The 19,704-nt window shown below is 28.2% G+C and overlaps 2 protein-coding genes and 2 pseudogenes across 2 annotated transcripts; 2 read left to right on the forward strand and 2 right to left on the reverse strand.

Annotated features, from left to right (window-relative positions):
• The first annotated feature begins 841 nt into the window (after window positions 1-841).
• On the forward strand, window positions 842-5,426 carry LOC125371080 (immediate early response 3-interacting protein 1-like). Its single transcript, XM_048378979.1, is given in 5 exon segments — window positions 842-1,097; window positions 1,279-1,354; window positions 3,926-4,042; window positions 4,045-4,173; window positions 5,213-5,426. Coding segments are annotated over 2 exon segments (231 nt in total). The 5' UTR covers window positions 842-1,097; window positions 1,279-1,354; window positions 3,926-3,930; the 3' UTR covers window positions 4,164-4,173; window positions 5,213-5,426.
• Window positions 5,427-5,950: 524 nt separating this feature from the next.
• Window positions 5,951-8,192, reverse strand: LOC125371168 (annotated as a pseudogene).
• A 2,742-nt stretch (window positions 8,193-10,934) lies between these two features.
• On the reverse strand, window positions 10,935-11,092 carry LOC107261556 (annotated as a pseudogene).
• A 4,046-nt stretch (window positions 11,093-15,138) lies between these two features.
• Window positions 15,139-18,648, forward strand: LOC8260816 (tryptophan synthase beta chain 1). The gene is made up of 4 exons (XM_048378976.1): window positions 15,139-15,565; window positions 16,548-17,347; window positions 17,444-17,538; window positions 18,121-18,648. The coding sequence occupies exons 1-4, from the start codon at window positions 15,209-15,211 to the stop codon at window positions 18,294-18,296; spliced, it is 1,428 nt and encodes a 475-aa protein (XP_048234933.1). The 5' UTR covers window positions 15,139-15,208; the 3' UTR covers window positions 18,297-18,648.
• Window positions 18,649-19,704: the final 1,056 nt, after the last annotated feature.

The raw sequence follows: 19,704 nt of genomic DNA on the forward strand, positions 1-19,704 counted from the left end.
AAAAACTAATGAATAAATAAAAAAATAAATATACTTAACAAAACTACAGAATTTCATAGTGATATTATGTAGTTTTCGTGTGTAATAGTATTAATTTGGTAAATGGTATAAAAATGCTCTTCAACTTATTACAAAAGTTTAATTTAATTTTTATTTCTTTTTGGTTCAATTAAACCTATTAATTTTTATAAAATATTCAACTAAGTTTCCATCATATTTTTTGGTTTAATTAAACCCATTAACTTTTATAAAAGGTCTAATTAATTCATAATGTTAACAACATCCAAAATTCCATTAAGTGTAAAGGTTCCATTATTTAGAGAGCGTGAATAATAATCGCTCTGAATATTTTAAAGTCATGCCTATATCACGTGAGTGAAAGAAAGCCACATCTTCTTTTTTTATTTTTATATAATTAAATCTATAAATCCCAATTTACAAATAAAAATAATAATTTCTTTCCTCACCTAGAATGACAGCAACATTTTCATCTTTTTCATCATATGCTCATTTGTAAGTAGAGGGTGAGTGCAAGTTATTGAGTTAGATTACATTTTATCATTTCTAATATTTTTGTAATAAAACCACAAAAATGTACATTTCATGAAGAGAGACAATCCTAGAAGGAGGTTTTACAGTTGTATGAGCTATGATGTAAATTAAATAAAGAGGAAGAAGTGACTTTCTTTCCCTTACATGATATAGGAGTGACTTTAAAATATTTAAAGTGATTATTATACGTGCTTTCAGAATAATGGGACCCTTAAACTTAACGGTATTTTAGACATTATTAGTATTAGGGATTAATTAACATTTTATAAAAGTTAATGGATTTAATTGATAAAAAAAAGAATAGAAATTTAATTGAACGTTTTATAAAAGTTAATAATTTAATTGAGAAAAGAAAAAGAAGAGGACATAAAACTACGTCGTCTTGATATTGGCTTTAAGTAACTACTTCCTAAAATTATGTTATTACTTCGTTAGTTATTTTGTCCTCTTTTTGCCACGCTCTTCATTTTCCCTTTTTTCTTTTTTTTCACAACTTCATTGTCCATCCCTCTGCCGCCAATTAAACCCAGTTGCAGCAGTCTCTGGTAAGGTTTTTTTGTGCTTCCTTGTTCTCGTAGTTGTTCTATTTTTCTTTGTGCATTCCATGGATTTCTTAATTTTTCTTGGTTAAGTTGCTGATACAATCATCATTTTTCTTTTGCTTTGTTTTCTCTATGTAAATTTGAGCAAGCTGAATGATTTTAACACTTTCTCTGACAAATGCAGTATAGGGGAGGATTTGAGTTGTTGGTGGAAGCAAGAGACTAGAGGCGTGTAATTTGTTTGCCACCTAAAATTCAAGGTAAGGTCGGAAGTTCAAGTTTCGTGGTTAGAAGCCTTGTAATTCTAATCACATGCAATAGTATGGCTGCAATATGGTTTACTGCGTAGTTCATCTGAGAGTGATGCAAAAATTTAATGTCTCGACTTGAATATTTGTTAAACCAGTTGATGAATATTTATTTATTATGCTATAAATAATTGTAATTTTTTTTGTTTAATGATTTCAAGCTTTAGTCTTGTCATGCTGCTATACTATTAAACATTGCTTCATTAGGTTAGAAATAAAAAAAAGAAAAAAATAATGGTGATTGTAGAAGGACAGAAATTTGATTTCTGCTATGGGATAGCCCAAATGATTGCAACATATTTTATTATAATGAATTGTAAAGCATGGTTTTATAGAAGTCCCTGTTGTTGAATTCTATATATCTGCCAGCATAATGGAAATTGCAACTTCAGTCAAATTTGAGGTTTTGAAAAAAGTAGATTGAGGACAAATTATAAGGGCTGGACTTTAGGTGATAAATGATGATTAGATGACCAAAAGTTTCCTCTATGAAGACGAAAGCCCATTTTAAAGGCAAGTAAAATGTTCAAAAGTTTCAGGCCTTTTATTTCAAGTGAGACAATTCAGAGTACATGTTCTGACAGTGTATAGTTGAATATAATTTTTTGCCAGTGAATTGGAGTCATCATTTCATTTTCTTTTAATCATTTTTTTTTTACTATAAGAGGAACTAGATTGAGACAAGATTTTCTAAGAAAGTAGTTGTTAGAGCTAATGTTGTTTTCTAATTTACTACCATGGCGTTTGTTGAATTCTTTTTTTTCTATCAAGAATTTGGTTTAATTGTTTAGGTTTTGGAATTTAGATGCACATTTTGCTTTTGTGTTTAGTTTATTTATAATTGTAAGATTTATAGCTACATATTTGGTAAGCTCGAGCTTGCTTAATGAGCTTGTATACGAGTCGAGCTCGAGTTTAGCTCGTTTACATAAAATACAGAGCTAATAATGAACCGAGCTCGAATTTAATTCGTTTATATATAATATCAAGCTAATTACAAATCGAGCTTAAACATATTAAAATTGAAATTAGCCAAGCTTAGTTTTAAAAGCTCAGCAAATTTTTTACGAGCCAAGCTTGAACATTGAAAAGCTGGGCTCGGCTAGGTTTGGCTCCTTTGCACCCCTCATTACATGACTGTATAAAAGGATTAATATGATAAGAAATGACCCGTTAGAGTAGTTGGAAGGACAAAAAAAGGTTAGTGGCCAAGTGACTAATTCACAAAAGTTCAGATGGTTACAAATGCAGTTGGCCAAATAGCAAATATATTATATTCTTTTCACTTAATAGTAAACAATATTACTCTTAAATAATAAAATATTATATGCAAAAAATTATTCTTCTACATATCAAATTAATTTCTGAAAACATATATTATCTTATTTTTCTGTTTTTGTGTGTTACCGGATTTATACCAAACTCGGATATTCATAATCAAACTGCTCACTATTGTGCCAAGGACACGCCTTTTTAATCCTTACAGTTTGCTTTAAAGAAAGGCTTTAAATTTACCATTCTCACCACTCGATTCAGTTATGGAAAAGTTTCTTCGATTCAAATATCACCAACTTTCTATTGCATATATTTCAGTTGTTGGGTAATTTTCTCAAGTTATGCTTAAAATTCTATGTAGTTTATCAGTGTATATGATCTGAAATGGGTTACCTTTCATTTAAGCGATTCATTCATATTTTTTAGCTAATCTTTAATTTTCATGTGCTGGTTATTGACCTTTTCTTTTATGTGTATTTTAGAAAACAAAAAATGGAGTTCTTTTTTTTTTTTTTTGAATAGAGCAAAATGGAGTTCTTGGTGGTTTGATATTTCATCCCAGTTAATGTCCAAGCCTAAGTTTTGTTAATGATATAATGTTTAGACAGTTTGGATGCTAAGTGAAATACATTTCTTATGATGGGCTGTTTACAGATCAAAGCAAAAGGAAAAGATTGCTACAACAAATGTAAGATTTGTTGATTAGAAGGATGCAATATAGCTAAATGATTCATTTTCCATATGCATGGGAAAGATCTTATATGTAACAAGCACCTATTATGGCTTTTGTTCTCTATAGAGAATATTGTTTGTGTTTGCTTACGCAACATGCCCATGGCCTATGTTTTGTGATATAATTGGAAATCTCCCAAAGTAAAATTTCTTTGATTGGTTGTAAATTGCCAGAAAGGTGAAATGACTCTATTGTTTTCTTGGATTTCATTAATCAGAATGGTTCTATCATTGTTTTGCTAATCATCCTTGATACTGCAAAACTAGTCTTTACTAAAGTCAGGTATGAATTTTCATTCTCCTGCAAAATCATTTCATAAAGCAGTACAGAATGTAGTAGAAGAAAAGCTTTGGTTATCCCAGTATATGCTACTGTATTAGATGAATATGTGCTTGAAAATCTGTATTGTTTGAACTGTTTTCTTTTGCATGTAGATTATGGAGAAAGAAAATCATGTTCTCATATTTTTTTCTGAAGGCTATAAATGACTAATTAATGAGTTCTCTAATGGACAGGGACCATGGGTTTGTGGACATTATTGGAGGGCTTTCTTCTTCTTGCAAATGCACTAGCAATATTAAATGAAGACCGGTTCCTTGCACCAAGAGGATGGAGCTTCTAGAGTTTTCAGGAGGTCGGACAAAGTCCTTCAAGGGGCAGCTTATAGGGCTAATTTATGCAACCCAGTACATGAGAGTTCCCCTTATGATACTCAATGCCATTTGCATTGTTGTAAAGCTAGTGTCTGGATGATTCCACCAAGGTACCATATGAACGCTCCCTTATATTTATATATCCCCAATTATTGCTTATGATCTGTGAATGGAATTTTGTAAATTGCTAGACGAATAAAAATAGGGTCTAGGTTTGTCATTCCCATTTGTGAGACTCGTTTGCTAAATCTAACATGTTAAAACATGGATAGAAACAGAGTCCTCTCAATTAGTTTCTGACTCACTGTTGATTGACAAGGATCTCATAGTAGAAGAAAGGGTAGTTTCTGTTAATTGTGAAATGCAATCTAGCTGCACAAAAAAATATCGAGAATATGGGAATGGAATTGGAGGCCTCTATAATATGCAGATTTTATCATGTTTCAACTATGCAATAGGCCAGCCTTTCTATTTATAGTTTTATGTGGAACAAAGTTTAAATTATGTTATTGAATGACATGAAATCTTCTTTGTGCCCCTCTTTCCCAGGTCTGCCCCCTCAAACATCCAAATTAAGAATCTAGAGGTAGGGTGCTTGTGCTTTTTTAGTTTATGCTTATGCTTGTGCGTCTGTCTGCAATAAGGATGATGGGCAATGGTGTACAAGGAATTGCAAATGAATTATCACTTGAAAGATCCTTTTCATAAAACTAATTAGGTAAGAAGAAAATATACCATCAGCTAAGATGTAAAGACGGAACCTGGCAACTAAAGGAAAATATGACATCAATAATCATGTATGATAAAGCTGCCCAGAAAGTGACTGAATGTTATGTCTATATCCTTCATTCCCCGATAAAGTTAAATGATGAAGCCCATGGTATTCCTTTGTCCAGACTGCACTGGCCAATCTTGGATTGCCTTTGCTTCAAACATAGAATAGATTGTCTACTTTTCCTTTTAATCTAAAGGGCAGATGATGTGTATTGCAGACGGATGTGTTTCCTTAGCTTATATAATTTTGTTTTTCTTAGAAGTTTCCTCTTCCCTTTTTTTTACTATATATTAAATTTTATGAATGTGTATTTCTTTTTCTGTTAAAAAAAGAATTTGTTGGTGTGATCAATCAATTGTTTTGACTGGTTGCAGCATATAGTTGCACCAGATGAAAAGGAGTCTGCAAATTTTGGAAGGGCAGAACCATGTTCAAAATTAAAGAAAAACTTAGTTCCAATATATTGTTGTATTTAAGGTTGTACTCCTAGCTTTGGAAAAATGATATAGGTCTGCGGACAAAAATTTCGTGTATTTTGGAAAAGTTTCTTAACCTGATACTTGTAATCTTCTGTCAGAAGTTCTGGAAAGTGACCTTGTATATGACATTTTATTGCTAGGTCATTACCCTGAATTCATTCCATTATTAATTGGTGCAAATGTAATTTCTTTTTTCAATGACTAATTTTTTTCGAAGCGAGGTTTATCTTCACTTCCTACTGATGATACATTGACTTTATTATGCTTTAAGCTATGATCTTTGCAGCTGATCCAGACTTCACAATTTAGAACATTGTATTAATCCTGTAAGGTGTTTTTTTTTCTTTCTTTCTTCTTTTTTTCTTAAAAGAAATAAAAGACATCTTTGGTATGTGATAAATTGATATTAGAAACCTAAATAATGCAATCTCCAGGATAACAATCAAGTACTACAGCCAGTTATTGCAAAGAACACTTGCTTTGGATGAAACTTCACAGGTAAAGAAACTGATTGACAAAGAAACTTTTTTATTTATTTTGCAAACTAAAGCCAAACTCAAAATGAAATCTAAATGTCATTCAACAATCAGGAATACGTATCTGCGAAATGGGTCATTTTAATTGAATCTCTCATCAATCATCATCATAAATCTGCAGAAAGAAATGGTATATCTTGAAATCTACAGCGATTAGCCTCAAAGCTGCAATTGCTGCTGCGATCGACAAATGTTGAGCCAATGCCAAAGCTTTTGCGAATTGGTAAATTTTTTATTCTTTGCCCTCAAGTACATGTGGTTACCAAGAATAAATGTGAGAGGGAAGGTACTGATCGCTCCTGTTAGGCTTTCAAAATCTCCTACAAAGGGCAGAAGAGCTGACACAAGTGTGTTGATAGTTAAGTAGCCAGCTCTTAGTGCAAAGGAGTGAACCATTTCGGCAAGCAAGTTCTAAAAATTCGAAAACGATAAAAAGATTATCAGGAGCTTTAATCAGTGATTATGAAGTACATGTAAAGCAATGACTGATTGCAGAAATGCAGCAAGATTGGCCATTGTCTTCACCCAAACTGGATCATTGACACTGCTAAGCAAATGGGGTGTTGTCAAATTTCCATATCCCAATAACCAATCCATGTAACGGCAGACAACCGCTAAAGTCCAACTGTGAACTGGAAGTATAGTGCCTTCATCACATTACTACTACGGGTCCCCTTACTGTTTGCCTGTTGTAAATTAGTCAGCAGCAGATATAAAATTTGAAGACAGAAAAAAGAAATACATACAAATGCAAAGAAACTTAATTCTTACGTTATCTTTTTGAGTTACTCTTTCTTTTAACACTTAGATCACCACGCCTTAGATGTAATCCAACCTACCAAAACATGTTGTTCGTGTAGCCCCCAAGCAAATATCAGCACCGACATTTCTAATAAAAAAATATATTATCCGTGTAGCCCTTAAGCATATAATCCTAAACTAAGAAGTACTGACACTTCTAATAGAATGAAGTGTTCGTATCGTACACGCATCAGACACAACACCGATACTGATACGACACTTATACTACATCCTAAATTTTTTTAAATTGTGTCCCGTGTCTGAGTCTGAGTCCAAATCTGTGCTCTATAGATTCTAAATGAATGAAACAGTTAAATATTTAATGGTAATAACTTCTAGGGAGACTAGGAAGGCATAATGTACTAGGCATCCCTCGGTGATTCATGACCTAGCCCCTAATCCACTCATAATTGTATCAAGCAAAGAGTGGTTGCCAAGGACCATACATAAAAAAAGCAGATAACTACAAATGAATCTTAAATCATTATAGCGAAAGCAATCAGATGTAGAGCTATTCCTAATATTTCTCTACTTGGACAGCATAAGAGAACATGTCTAAGTTCATTCATAAAACAAAGTATGCCAATTCTTTTCATAAATGTATCTCAGGAAGCTTTCCTGTGTTAAACGCAGAAACCAGACTAGCATTGATGTAAAGATTTTGGTTGTTCACGTTTCTGGAATGCTATAATCCCTTGGTGGTCCATTGATTGTCACAGATAAAATACCAGAATCTATACATGCTTTATGTTCCTTAACTTAATTATCTAAACAACTCAAGAAGAACTTATTGTCAAAATATTTTGAAATATAGTGCAATTTTGCCACTAATCTTATCACACAAGCTCAATTTTATATTTTCTAAATTAATGAACTTTTTAGCCCAACAGTTGTATATTTGACTCAAATTAATTCTATTTTGAAAAAAAAATAAAAGAGTGATCATCACTCTCTCTCGAAAATAAAATTTAATTATAATATTATAATATCATTTAAAAACTATTTTATAATTTTAGTACAATTAATGTAATTAAGCAATGAATAACTATTACTACCAATATTCTCGCTAAAACAGCTCTCATCTCTACCGCATCGGCACCATTACTATTGTAACTGTCTCTTTCACTATCATTATTAAGAAAAAATAGTAAGAACACTATAGTAATATTAATTTTTATTGTGTGTTATTTAAATATTAATATATATATTTTTAATTTAAATGATTTAGTATAAAAAATTAATTTTTTAATTTTTTATTCTATCCACTCCTTTTTAGGGAGTATCTCATTCTTTCATTTTTATAAAAAAAATAAGGCTAATTTGAACTAAATATATAAAGATTTAGGCTAAAATATCTACAAATTTAAAAAAGAGTTAAATTGAACTTAAGTCAAATTGGATTTTATTCCAAATATTTTTGCGTTAGTGGGGGAGGTTGTTTACAGACGAATAGCTGACTGCCAAAATGCATAACATTTCATAAAATAGGGTAGCTTCTCCATTGGGGCTTCTTCACGGTTTAGCTTAATCGACACCATCAATGGCCGAAGAAGACGGAGAATTGAGAGAGGAAAAGAAGAAATTATTATATTGGTGAAATGCATATCTATCTCTTTAAACTTTAATCATTTAGTCATTTTAGTACTCTAAATCTTTTATATAATTTAATAAATATCTGAAATTACTTTTTTTACAATACTTTAATACATTTTGATACGTGTCTTCATTCAACACATCTACGTGTATTGCATATAGCTGTTTAAAAATAATCAAAAAAATAAAATTCAGGTGTATATTAAATTAAATTAAAATTTTAAAATATTTAAATATTAAAAAAATAAAAATCAAGTATTTGTTGAGTCAAACCGAAAGTTGAAGTATTAAATTGACTAATTAATATAAATTCATGAGCATAAATATGTATTAGCCTATTAGATTCTTAGTCCACCATATTATCAAAAGACTTATCTAATGAAATGATAACACTTTATTTTATTATTTATTTATCATTTTTATTCTAAGAATTAACTATTTTATTGATTTTTTAACTGTTTTGTTAATCTTAAAAATGAGACTAATATGTAAGAATGGGTTAAATATCATCATTTTATTGAATTAATGCTACTCTTGTACTAAAGAGTACTTTTAAAAAGTTAAAAATTTGAATTTAATTATGAAAAATTGAAAAAATTAAGTAGAATTATTAAAAAAATCTCTTAGGTTAAGAATTTTTTAATAATTGGAGTTTTTATAATTAGTATAAAAGGGATCAAAAACCATAAATCTTTAATTTATATATTTTTCAAGAAAAATAGATATTTGCAACCATTTTTTTTTTTAAATCTTTAGAAAAAGAAAACTTGAATACATATGCTTGCAAAGGCTATATATATTAGATACGTCATTTGCACAATGCTGCAGATGAAATAAAATAGCACTATATATATTGAATAGAGTAATTCAAATCTAATAATATAATGTATCAACAATATAAATTTATTTAAAATATTTATTGTTTATATTTACGACCATAAGAAAATATTTTATAAGTAATTTAAATCTAATAATATAACGTTATCAATAATATAATTTGTTTAAAATATTTATTGCTTATATTTATGAGCATACATCTTTTTTCAAAATATTTTGTCCATGACATATTACATAGCAAAATGATAATACTAATAATGGGGCACGTCGGCACTTAAGGAACAATCTAAATAAAATTATTTAATCTACTACAAATAATTGCATATGTAACAGATAAATTCCCTTAATTTTAAAATTATTTTCTATTAAAAAATAATTAAATTAGTACACGTCTACTTCCGCGGCCAATGAGGAGGAACTATTCTTATAGGAAAATTGTTTTACTTAAATCATAATTTAGTAAGTGCATTTCAAAGAAATTATTATTAAGAGAAAATTAATTTTTAAGTAATTTACAATATTATTTTAAAATCTGTATGCCGTTTTATGTACGTTTTGGTAAATGCCAAATTGATTTGCGTTATTAAATTCTAATATAGTTAACTGCAGTTTGGAGGAACTAATTTGGCATTTCATCGGCGTCAGATGTCAAAGCTAACTTGAATTGTGGTTGGGTGTGTTCCAGTCACCGATTAAATAAACAATTTTAAATTTTTGCAAATACCAGTTTATTTAATAATTTTAAATTTTAAAAATAGATATATACATATCTTAAATTTATTTTTACAACGTTCAATTATATAATAAAAAAAATTGATATAAAAGCTCGACTATATCTATTAGAAAATAATAATTATAAATTGATAAAAATAATTTTTAAAAATTTAATAATATAATTATTAATAATTTTATATATGTATATTTTTTATAAATTATATATTTAAATAGTTCTAATTCCATAAAAAGAAGAAACTAGAAACTAAGTATAAATAAATAAATCAAATTTGAATGTGTTTAGGCGTTTCATATCTCTAAAAATGATATATTTATTAATATAAAAAATAATTTAACTAAATAAAAATATTAAAAAAATATTTTTATTTTATCTATAAAGACAGTGAGTGATTTAAAAGATTCTTTGAGACCAATGGTTACTAATTGCTGAGTTGTTATATAAGTTACATTTTGAGATGCTCTTTTTGTTTTTTCTTGCTTCCTTTATTTATTACCGAAGTTGCACTACTTTTTAGAAAAAAAGATGTGACAAATAAGTATCAATTATTAGGGCAGAGGCTTTGGACAAGTTTTATGCTGGTGGTCCTTTCATGATATAACTGATATTTTAAGAAATTAAGTAAAATATATTTATTTATCCTATAAAGACAAAATTATGTTATAAATATTGAAAATAAATTGTTTCAATTAATAATTTCGAATTTTTTAATATTATTTTACTATAATAATAATAATAATCATTTAAAACTATAGCGCTTTATTTTATATTCTTTTGATTGCACTTTTGATACATTAAAATAATCAATAATAAATAACTGAATTTATAGAAATGAAGATCAAATTCAAATAAATAATATAAAGAAATAATTACTTTTAAAGTTTTAAAATTAAGTTTAGTATTCAAGAGATTTAAATAAAAAAGAGATTCATTAAATTTTAAAAAATTTCAAATTAATTTGTAGTAGTCCCTTTTTTTAAAAAAAATTTATGTTGTTGAATGTCCATAAAGTCCAACAGGATGACAACCACCCCAACATCTGATAATAGCACTTTTGAACCATCTAGCATCCATTCTAACCCATTGTAGATCTTGGTGGACATGGCAGCTATCACTACATCATAACAGCTTTACTCTGTCATAACAGGCTTATTCTCGTTCGCTTTGGGTCTCTGTTACTTTGGCTTCTGTTCCTCCATTTTCCTCTTATCAGAGGAGCCACTCTTTTGGCTGAGGAATGAAACGGAAGAGAGAAGAGTTAACGTCGTAGATCATTCTAGAATATCAACTAAACCCTTATGTTTTCTTTTATTATTTTAGGAAAAGAAAAGAGAATAGATTAGTAAAGAAAGAATGAGAGACGGAAAAAGAGAAAAGGAGAGATTAGGGTTATTATATTAAGAATAATAACTTTTATTCGTTAACATAGTATGTGAAACTCACGCTCCAGAAGAGTTTAAATGAATTAAAAACACTAAATTTTGGACTAAAATATTTTTAAAAAGTCAAAAAATTTATTTTAGCTAAATTAAATTTTATTTTAAAAAAATAGTATAGCATTTCTAAAAAGAGATTCTTGCATATACATTATACATTATAATTAATACAACAGATTTTATATTTTAATATATATTTTATTATTTAAAAATAAATATATATTTATTATCTATTAATTTAGTATATATATACAATATAAAAAACATAATTTTTATGCTGGCCTACAAATCGTGGCGATAAATTGAGTTTGGTGAAAAGGTAGGATTAGCCTTGAAATCAATTCATCCCGTAACTGATGGGACAAACTTGCACTATTTTGAGAAAAAAAAAAGATGTGTATCAAACTCTACCATCTTAGTTGAAAAATAAGTATCAATTATTAGGGTAATAGTGTACAAGTTTTATATTGGCGGTCGATTCATAACATAAATAATATTTTAAGAAATTCAGTAAAATTTATTTATTTAATTTTATAGATACAAAAATTATTATTTAAATTTCTATATAAATCTAGAAAATCAATCCTTTCAATTAACAATTTCGAATTTTTACTATAATTTTATTTAAATAATAATAAATGAATTCTATAGCACTTCATTTTATATTCTTTTGATTGCAATTTTGATACATTAAAATAGTCGACAATAAGTATGATTAATATTTTCAAATAAATGATGGAATTTATAGAGTTGTAGATCAAATTCAAATAAATAAAATAAATAAATTATTAGACTAAAATTTTAAAATTAAGCTTAGTATTAAAGAGATACAAATAAAAAAAGAGTTCCATTAAAGTTTTAAAAAGTCCAAAAAAATCAATGTTTTTAATCCCAGTTTAGCCAGTACTGCCTTTTATTGGTAGGATAGGTGGGGTAGGCGGTGCATGAAAAAGATGTTTGGACTCTAGACCACATAAAAATCCAATCTTTACCCATTTTCATTCTTTGATGGACTCCACAATAATAAATAAAATGATATTATATATATTAATATATTTTTAATATTTAAAATTAATAAATATATATGAATAAATTATTATTTTATTATATAAATAAAAATATATATTTAAATAAAAATTATAATTAAAAGTATAATAAATCAAACAATCAATGAAAAATAGTAAATAGAAATAAATCGAATGAGAAATAGAAATTTTGAGTTTAAATTTGCAATTTATCAATATTATTATTTATTTATTATTTTTATAATAAATTTAAATAATGATTATCTTCTATTATCTAACTTACAATTATTAGACTTTAATAATTAATATATAACTAAACAAAAAATTAGAGAAAAAAGAAAGAAAGGCTAAATATATAAATTTTATAATTTATTTTATATTTTAGAAAATAAAAAAATTATAAATTAATGTCAGAGTGAAATTATTTTAAAAATAAATGAGAGAATTTTAAATTTAGCGAGCTAAAACAATAATAAATTATTATCCCACCTACTATTTATTCTTTTTTAAGTAAAGTGAATTTTTATTCCTATTTTATTCCCCTTTGAATTGGCAAGTATTTCAATAATGATATTCATTTGTGAATGAATTATGGAATAGAGGGAAAAGAATCTAAATAGGTTACTATGTAATAATTACCTGATAATTCTTTTTTAAGAAATAATTACCTGACAAATAGTCACTAATTAGGTTATTATTATTTTTTAGTGAGATATATTGGCAACTCATTTGATACCATACTGTCACTTCATTTTCCTTTTTTTAGCTATGATTATCTGCATTACGACGTGTTTGGCCTGACTCCAAATAAATGAATAAACTCAAAGTCAAGCACGATAGTCAACTATGAAAAGAAAATTGAGAGTCGATTGAAATATTAAATATTAAATTAATTAGCATAAGATTATATTTTCTAAAATTATTACTTTTTAGTTATTAAAAACTATCAATTTGATTAACCAACTAAAATTATTAAAATTTTATTAAAAATTTATATTTTAATAATTAATTAGTCAGTTATTTATTTTTCTCTTATCTTTTATATTTTCACTTATACTGAAATAATAGTTAATCTATTAATTATTTTAATTAATTAAATAAATAGAAATTTAATAACTAATTTAATTAATATAAAAATTAAAAAATTAAAGCAACCCAATACTTATTACTAGCTAATTATTAACGATAATATAATTTATTTCTTTAGATAAATATAGTTTAGTAAATACATATTACTAATTATTTTTATTGCTCTCGTTCATTGGAAATCTATTGATATAAACTATATTATAATAAATTATTTTCACCATTTATTAATAAATAAATAAATATTATAAATAAAAATATTAATTAGAACATATTAATATTATGTTATTGATTTTTCTTTTTGAGAAATAATATAAGTAAAAAATCGTCTACTCGTTCGTTGCACGACCATTATAGTTATTTTAATTATAAAATTAAATTTATAAACACAATTAATCAAATATTTAATATTAATTTATAATAATTTTAAAAATAATAGTAAACTAATTATTTTTAAATATCTTTATTTTAATTTAATTTTTGTTATTAATAAAATATTCATTTTTAATATTTATTTTTAATTGAAATATTATCAATAAATTATTTTTAAAATATTTATTTATTAACTTCAAGATTAAATAAATTAATACTATTAATATAATTGATATTACTAATTTCTTAAAATTAAAAATTATTATATAGTTAAAAATTAATTTATTAGTAAATATAATATTAAAAATATAATATTTTATATTTTGAATTATTATCTAATTAGAAATTAATTTATTAGTCAATATAATATCAAAATATAACTAATATGCTATCTTTTAGAATAATCATTAAATAATAGAAAATTAGTCATTATTTAATTAAAAAATAATTATTATCCAATCATAAAATAAATTTTTAGTAGTATATTATTTCTTAAAATTTAGAATGAATGTTTAATTAGAAATGTAATTTATTAATTAATAAATTAATAAAAATTATAAATTATATTTAAATTTAAAATTTAATATATATATATATATATATATATATATTAAAATAAAAATTGACGTGTCAAAAATTTAAATACACATATTAAAAAATTTTAAATCTAAATATATATATACTTTTTGTAACCAGTTTGAGTGTAATCCCATAAAATCTTCCCCCATATGTAAAGAAAAATATAGATAAAATTTTCTTAAACTTTATAAGAAAAAATATTTTCACAAAAGCAAAAAGGTGTCAAAAAAAACTCTCTTCTCTGGAAATCTGTAGGTTCTAATACTAATAGGAGACGATTAATAGCAACAAGTTTTTGATGTGGATGAAAAAAGTACATAGCATACACTTGTTACTTTTAATAAAATTAAGATATGAAATTTAATAAATTTTTTTGTCGACGATATATATATATATATATATATAGCTTTTGTAACCAGTTTGAATGTAATTCTATAAAATCTTTCCCCACATAAAGAAAAATTTAGAGAAATTTTTTTAAGTCTTATAAAAAAAAATATTTTCACAAAAGCAAAAAGGTACCAAAAAAACTCTTTTCAGGGATTTTATAGGCTCTAATACTTGTGAAAAACGATTGACATTAACAAGTTTTTGACGTGGACGAAGGAAGCACATAGCATACATTTGTTATTTTTAATAAAATAAAGTATGAAATTTAATAAATTATATACACAGAGAGAGAGAGAGAGAGAGAGAGAGAGATTAGAAGATCCATAAAATGTGAAAAATAAAATCTGAAGGCAAATAAAAAGCATATTAAGAAAAAACGTGTCTAAAACTCACGTGACGGTGCAAAAATGGTAACTATAAAGTCACAGATTCGGACTCATAAATAAAAAGAATTGAAGCTCTGTTTCATAAAAAAATAAAACAAAACAAAACCACAATCCCTAATGGCTGCTTCTTCTACCACCACAATACCCCCAAATTCTTATTACAAAGCTCACATTTCTTCTTCATCAATCTCTAAACTATATTCTTTCTCTCAATTGCCCTTCAAGTTGAAAAAATTTACAAAGACTTGCCCTTCAAGTAGTGGATTGTCTGTATCTTGCACTTTGACTAGAGAGGCATCAGCTGTGAAAATGGAGGAGGAGAAAGAAGGGTCTGACCCTGCTTTATGGCAACGTCCTGATTCTTTTGGACGTTTTGGGCAATTTGGTGGCAAATATGTGCCTGAAACTTTAATGTATGCTCTTTCTGAGCTTGAATCTGCCTTTCATTCTCTCAAGGATGACCTGGACTTTCAGGTGCTTGTTTTGCTTTTGTATTTGCAATTTTTTTTTTCAATTTTTTAAATGTGGGTTTATCTTGTATGTTGATTGAATTGATGTTTAATTTATCAAATTCTGTTGCTTCTTTTGATTCTATTAATATTTATTGCTTTCTAGAATCTTTTGTATTGTGGAATTTGGTTTTGGGTTCTATTATTAAGTTTTATTGGTTTTTGATTTCTATTGGCTATTTCCTGTTCTCATTTTATGTTGATTGAAATGTTTTTGATTTTATCAAAGCTGATTGCTTTCTTCTTTGATTCTCTTAAATTTTATTGCTCTTTTGAAGCTTTATATCCTGCAATTTTGTTAACCTTTTTTTTATGGTTTTTGAGATTTTTGTTCCCGTCTGGGAATCACTGTTTTGATTGTTGCTATCAAAGTTTGTTGCGTTGAGAAGCTTTTAACAGGAGACCAAGACAATATTGCTCTGCTTCGCCATTGCTGCTATGTTTTATATTGTGCAGTTTGGTTTTGGTTTATGGGCTTTTGAATGTTGGTTCCATCTGGGTATCTTTTTTTTGCTTCTATCATAGATTGAGGCGTGTGATTGAATTTGACTTACTACATCTGCGTTTGATTTTCCCTGTTGTCTTGTGAAAGTTTATTGGTTTTTAGGAGCATTTCAAATGAGAGCAGGATGGGGCTTCTTTGCTTCATAGATAGATAATTAATTGCTGCTATTCTGTTTTGTACATTTTGGTTTTGTTGGTTATTGAATGTGTATTATATCTGGTTGCTTTATTTAACCACTGTATGATTCACATTTTGCCTGAACACAACTAAAGGAATAGCTTCTGTAATCAGAATGTTTCCTTTTCTCTTATCTCCCTGATAGATATTTAGTGCAGAGTTGGAATTTTAAATTTTTCTTGGCGAATTTATTATGATTTATTGATCGGAAGTTCTCTGATAGGTTATTGTTGTTTCCTATCTGAAATAAATATTTTTCTTGCAGAAAGAATTAGATGGGATTTTGAAAGACTATGTTGGTAGGGAAACTCCTCTTTATTTTGCTGAGCGGCTGACGGAGCATTATGGACGTCCTAATGGTGAAGGACCACACATTTATCTCAAGAGGGAAGATCTAAACCACACAGGTGCTCACAAGATCAATAATGCCATTGGCCAAGTTTTGCTTGCTAAGCGTTTGGGGAAGGAGCGCATAATCGCAGAAACTGGAGCTGGTCAGCATGGAGTTGCAACTGCTACAGTGTGTGCAAGATTTGGTCTGCAGTGCATTATCTATATGGGTGCTCAAGATATGGAAAGACAGGCACTTAATGTTTTCAGGATGCGCCTTCTTGGTGCTGAGGTCAGAGCAGTTCATTCTGGGACAGCCACTCTGAAGGATGCTACATCAGAAGCTATACGGGATTGGGTAACTAACGTGGAGACAACCCATTATATTTTGGGATCTGTAGCTGGGCCGCATCCTTATCCCATGATGGTTCGGGAGTTCCATAGGATTATTGGCACAGAAACAAGAAGGCAAGCAATGGAAAAATGGGGTGGGAAGCCAGATGTACTTGTGGCATGTGTTGGTGGAGGATCCAATGCCATGGGACTTTTTGATGATTTTGTCAATGACAAGGATGTTAGATTGATTGGTGTGGAGGCTGCAGGTTTAGGTTTGGATAGCGGCAAGCATGCTGCTACTTTGACCAAAGGAGAAGTTGGGGTCTTGCATGGAGCTATGAGTTACTTATTACAAGATGATGATGGACAAATAATAGAGCCTCATTCTATAAGTGCAGGGTAAGTATTATAACTGATGATGTAAATTGGTTTTTGATGTGGTTCCCTTAATCGTATTCTTCTCTTGCATTTCATATTGTGATTCTCCTTCTGTAGGTTGGATTACCCTGGAGTTGGACCTGAGCACAGTTTTTTGAAAGACAAAGGACGTGCTGAATACTACAGTGTCACGGATGAGGAAGCATTGGAAGGTATGGGAATTCAGTGTATAAGTTTATTTACCATTCTTGGTTGCTGCTTTATAGATTTTCCATATTTATTTATAGTGAGTGCTTGTTGATGATTATCTATACCAATGAAACTGTTTTTCATACTTGATGGAGATGTACCATTTACTTTTTGAAGTTCTCAACCTTGCGATCGGTTCATTTAATTCCCATCAAATTATAATTGTCTGCTCATATTTGCCTAAAACTTTTATGTGGTTGTTTCATTATTTTGCTCAAAGCACTACTACCAAGGTCAAATTCACCTATTTCACATAATTGCACCTTTTTCTGCTTTAAGTGAAATGTTGGGTAGGTCGCCAACGTATTGTACTCCTAAACTTCTATCAGCTTCTGTTCTGGAAACAAACTAACAATATTAGTCCAAAATATGCTGTCAATCTTGTCCAATCTTCACAACAAAAACGTTGTGTTTCACTGTTAGCTTATTGAAATTCTCAATAATAATGATTATAATAACAATGTTTTTGCGTCTTGGAGTTGCTGCTTTTTGTTGCCCTTTGGATCTTCACAATAATAATAATAATTGTTAATTGCTATTTGCAGCCTTCAAAAGACTATCACGATTGGAGGGGATAATCCCTGCTCTGGAGACATCTCATGCATTGGCGTATTTGGAGAAGCTGTGCCCAACTCTTGCCAATGGTACTAAGGTTGTGCTTAACTGCAGTGGCAGAGGGGATAAGGATGTTCAGACTGCCATCAAATATTTGCAGCTTTGATGAATGGCAATATTAATATCCATGCTGCAAAATTCTTTTTCAAAATAAACGGGTTATATGTTGCAAGTTTTAGGTTATTTCTTTCTCCTTTCTTCTTTTTGGGTATGAAAGAATGTCTGTCAAATCTGTGGGATTAATGGCAATCTAGCTGCGAGAGTATATTGTCACTGTTGCAAAAGAAAATTAGATCCTGAGGATATTTCTCAGTACTGAAAGAAGAGTTCTCTTCCTGCTAGCTTTATCCTGGACGGAAGTTTCTAGTTGGGTGATGGTTGATGGTAGGCAAGGCACCGAGCATATTGCTGTTTGCAAGGTTTATCACAGCCATTGAATGAACGAACATCTTTCGCCATGCAACTCCATAAGAACATTCATGCCACGCACATGTTAATTACTTTCCAATTTATCATTGCAAATTTATGGGCCTAATAATTATCTATGTAAAAGCAGGGACACTATCAGGTTCGACCCAACCCAGAGACCCATGAGGTCTGTGTGAGAGAACGTAGGGCTGTCTAATCTTGTCGTGTCTCTCGACACTAAAAATAGCTAATTCATGTTTAGATTCTATATTATTCGAGTTTATTTTATTAGGTCCTCGGTTGGATTATTTTATCTAAGTAGTTCTAAACTTTTACTAGTAAAGGTAGTGGCTAGATTAGAGAAGTACCGTACAACTAATTGGAATAATGATGTTCTTCTGAAATTTAGACTATACTGGTGTAAAATCATTGTAAACCTCATTACAATAACCATAGTCTTGCCGCATTTTTGTCATACTTCTCTAACCCTAAAGTTATGTTTGCTAGAGCGTAATAGAATATAATACAATCAACTTAATAATGAAAAAAATATATTTATTGTTTCATTATCATATTTACTTATCATAGAAAATATACATAATGTAATGTTAATTATAATTTTATTTTAACATTAAATTTATTTATAATAGTTAGTATAGAAATAAAATATTAAAATAAATTATTTCAAAATAATATAAATTATTTTTTAAAAAAAATTTATTGGCCGTTGGCCGTCATAATCCGGTTACCAAAATTTAATAGTTGGAAATGTTTAAATTATATTGATAAAAGATAAAAAAATAAATATAAATATATTGTAAGTAATCATAATTACATAGATTCGGTGTGGATTAAGTATTACATTAAATTAAGGATGATTACATTGTGTATACAATTATATTATATCAAAAAAGATTTAATAATTAAATAAAATAATGAAATATATAATGTAATGGCAATTTCATTACATGCTTTATTACATCATAACAAATATAACCTAAGAACATGTTTTTTTTTTTACTAATTCTATTTCTTTGATTCCTTAACAATTTTATCCTTTTTCTTGTTATTGTCCTTCGCATGTTCAATTTCCTTTTCCATTTCCA

Source organism: Ricinus communis, chromosome 9 (assembly GCF_019578655.1).
Source record: "Ricinus communis isolate WT05 ecotype wild-type chromosome 9, ASM1957865v1, whole genome shotgun sequence".
NCBI lineage: Eukaryota > Viridiplantae > Streptophyta > Magnoliopsida > Malpighiales > Euphorbiaceae > Ricinus > Ricinus communis.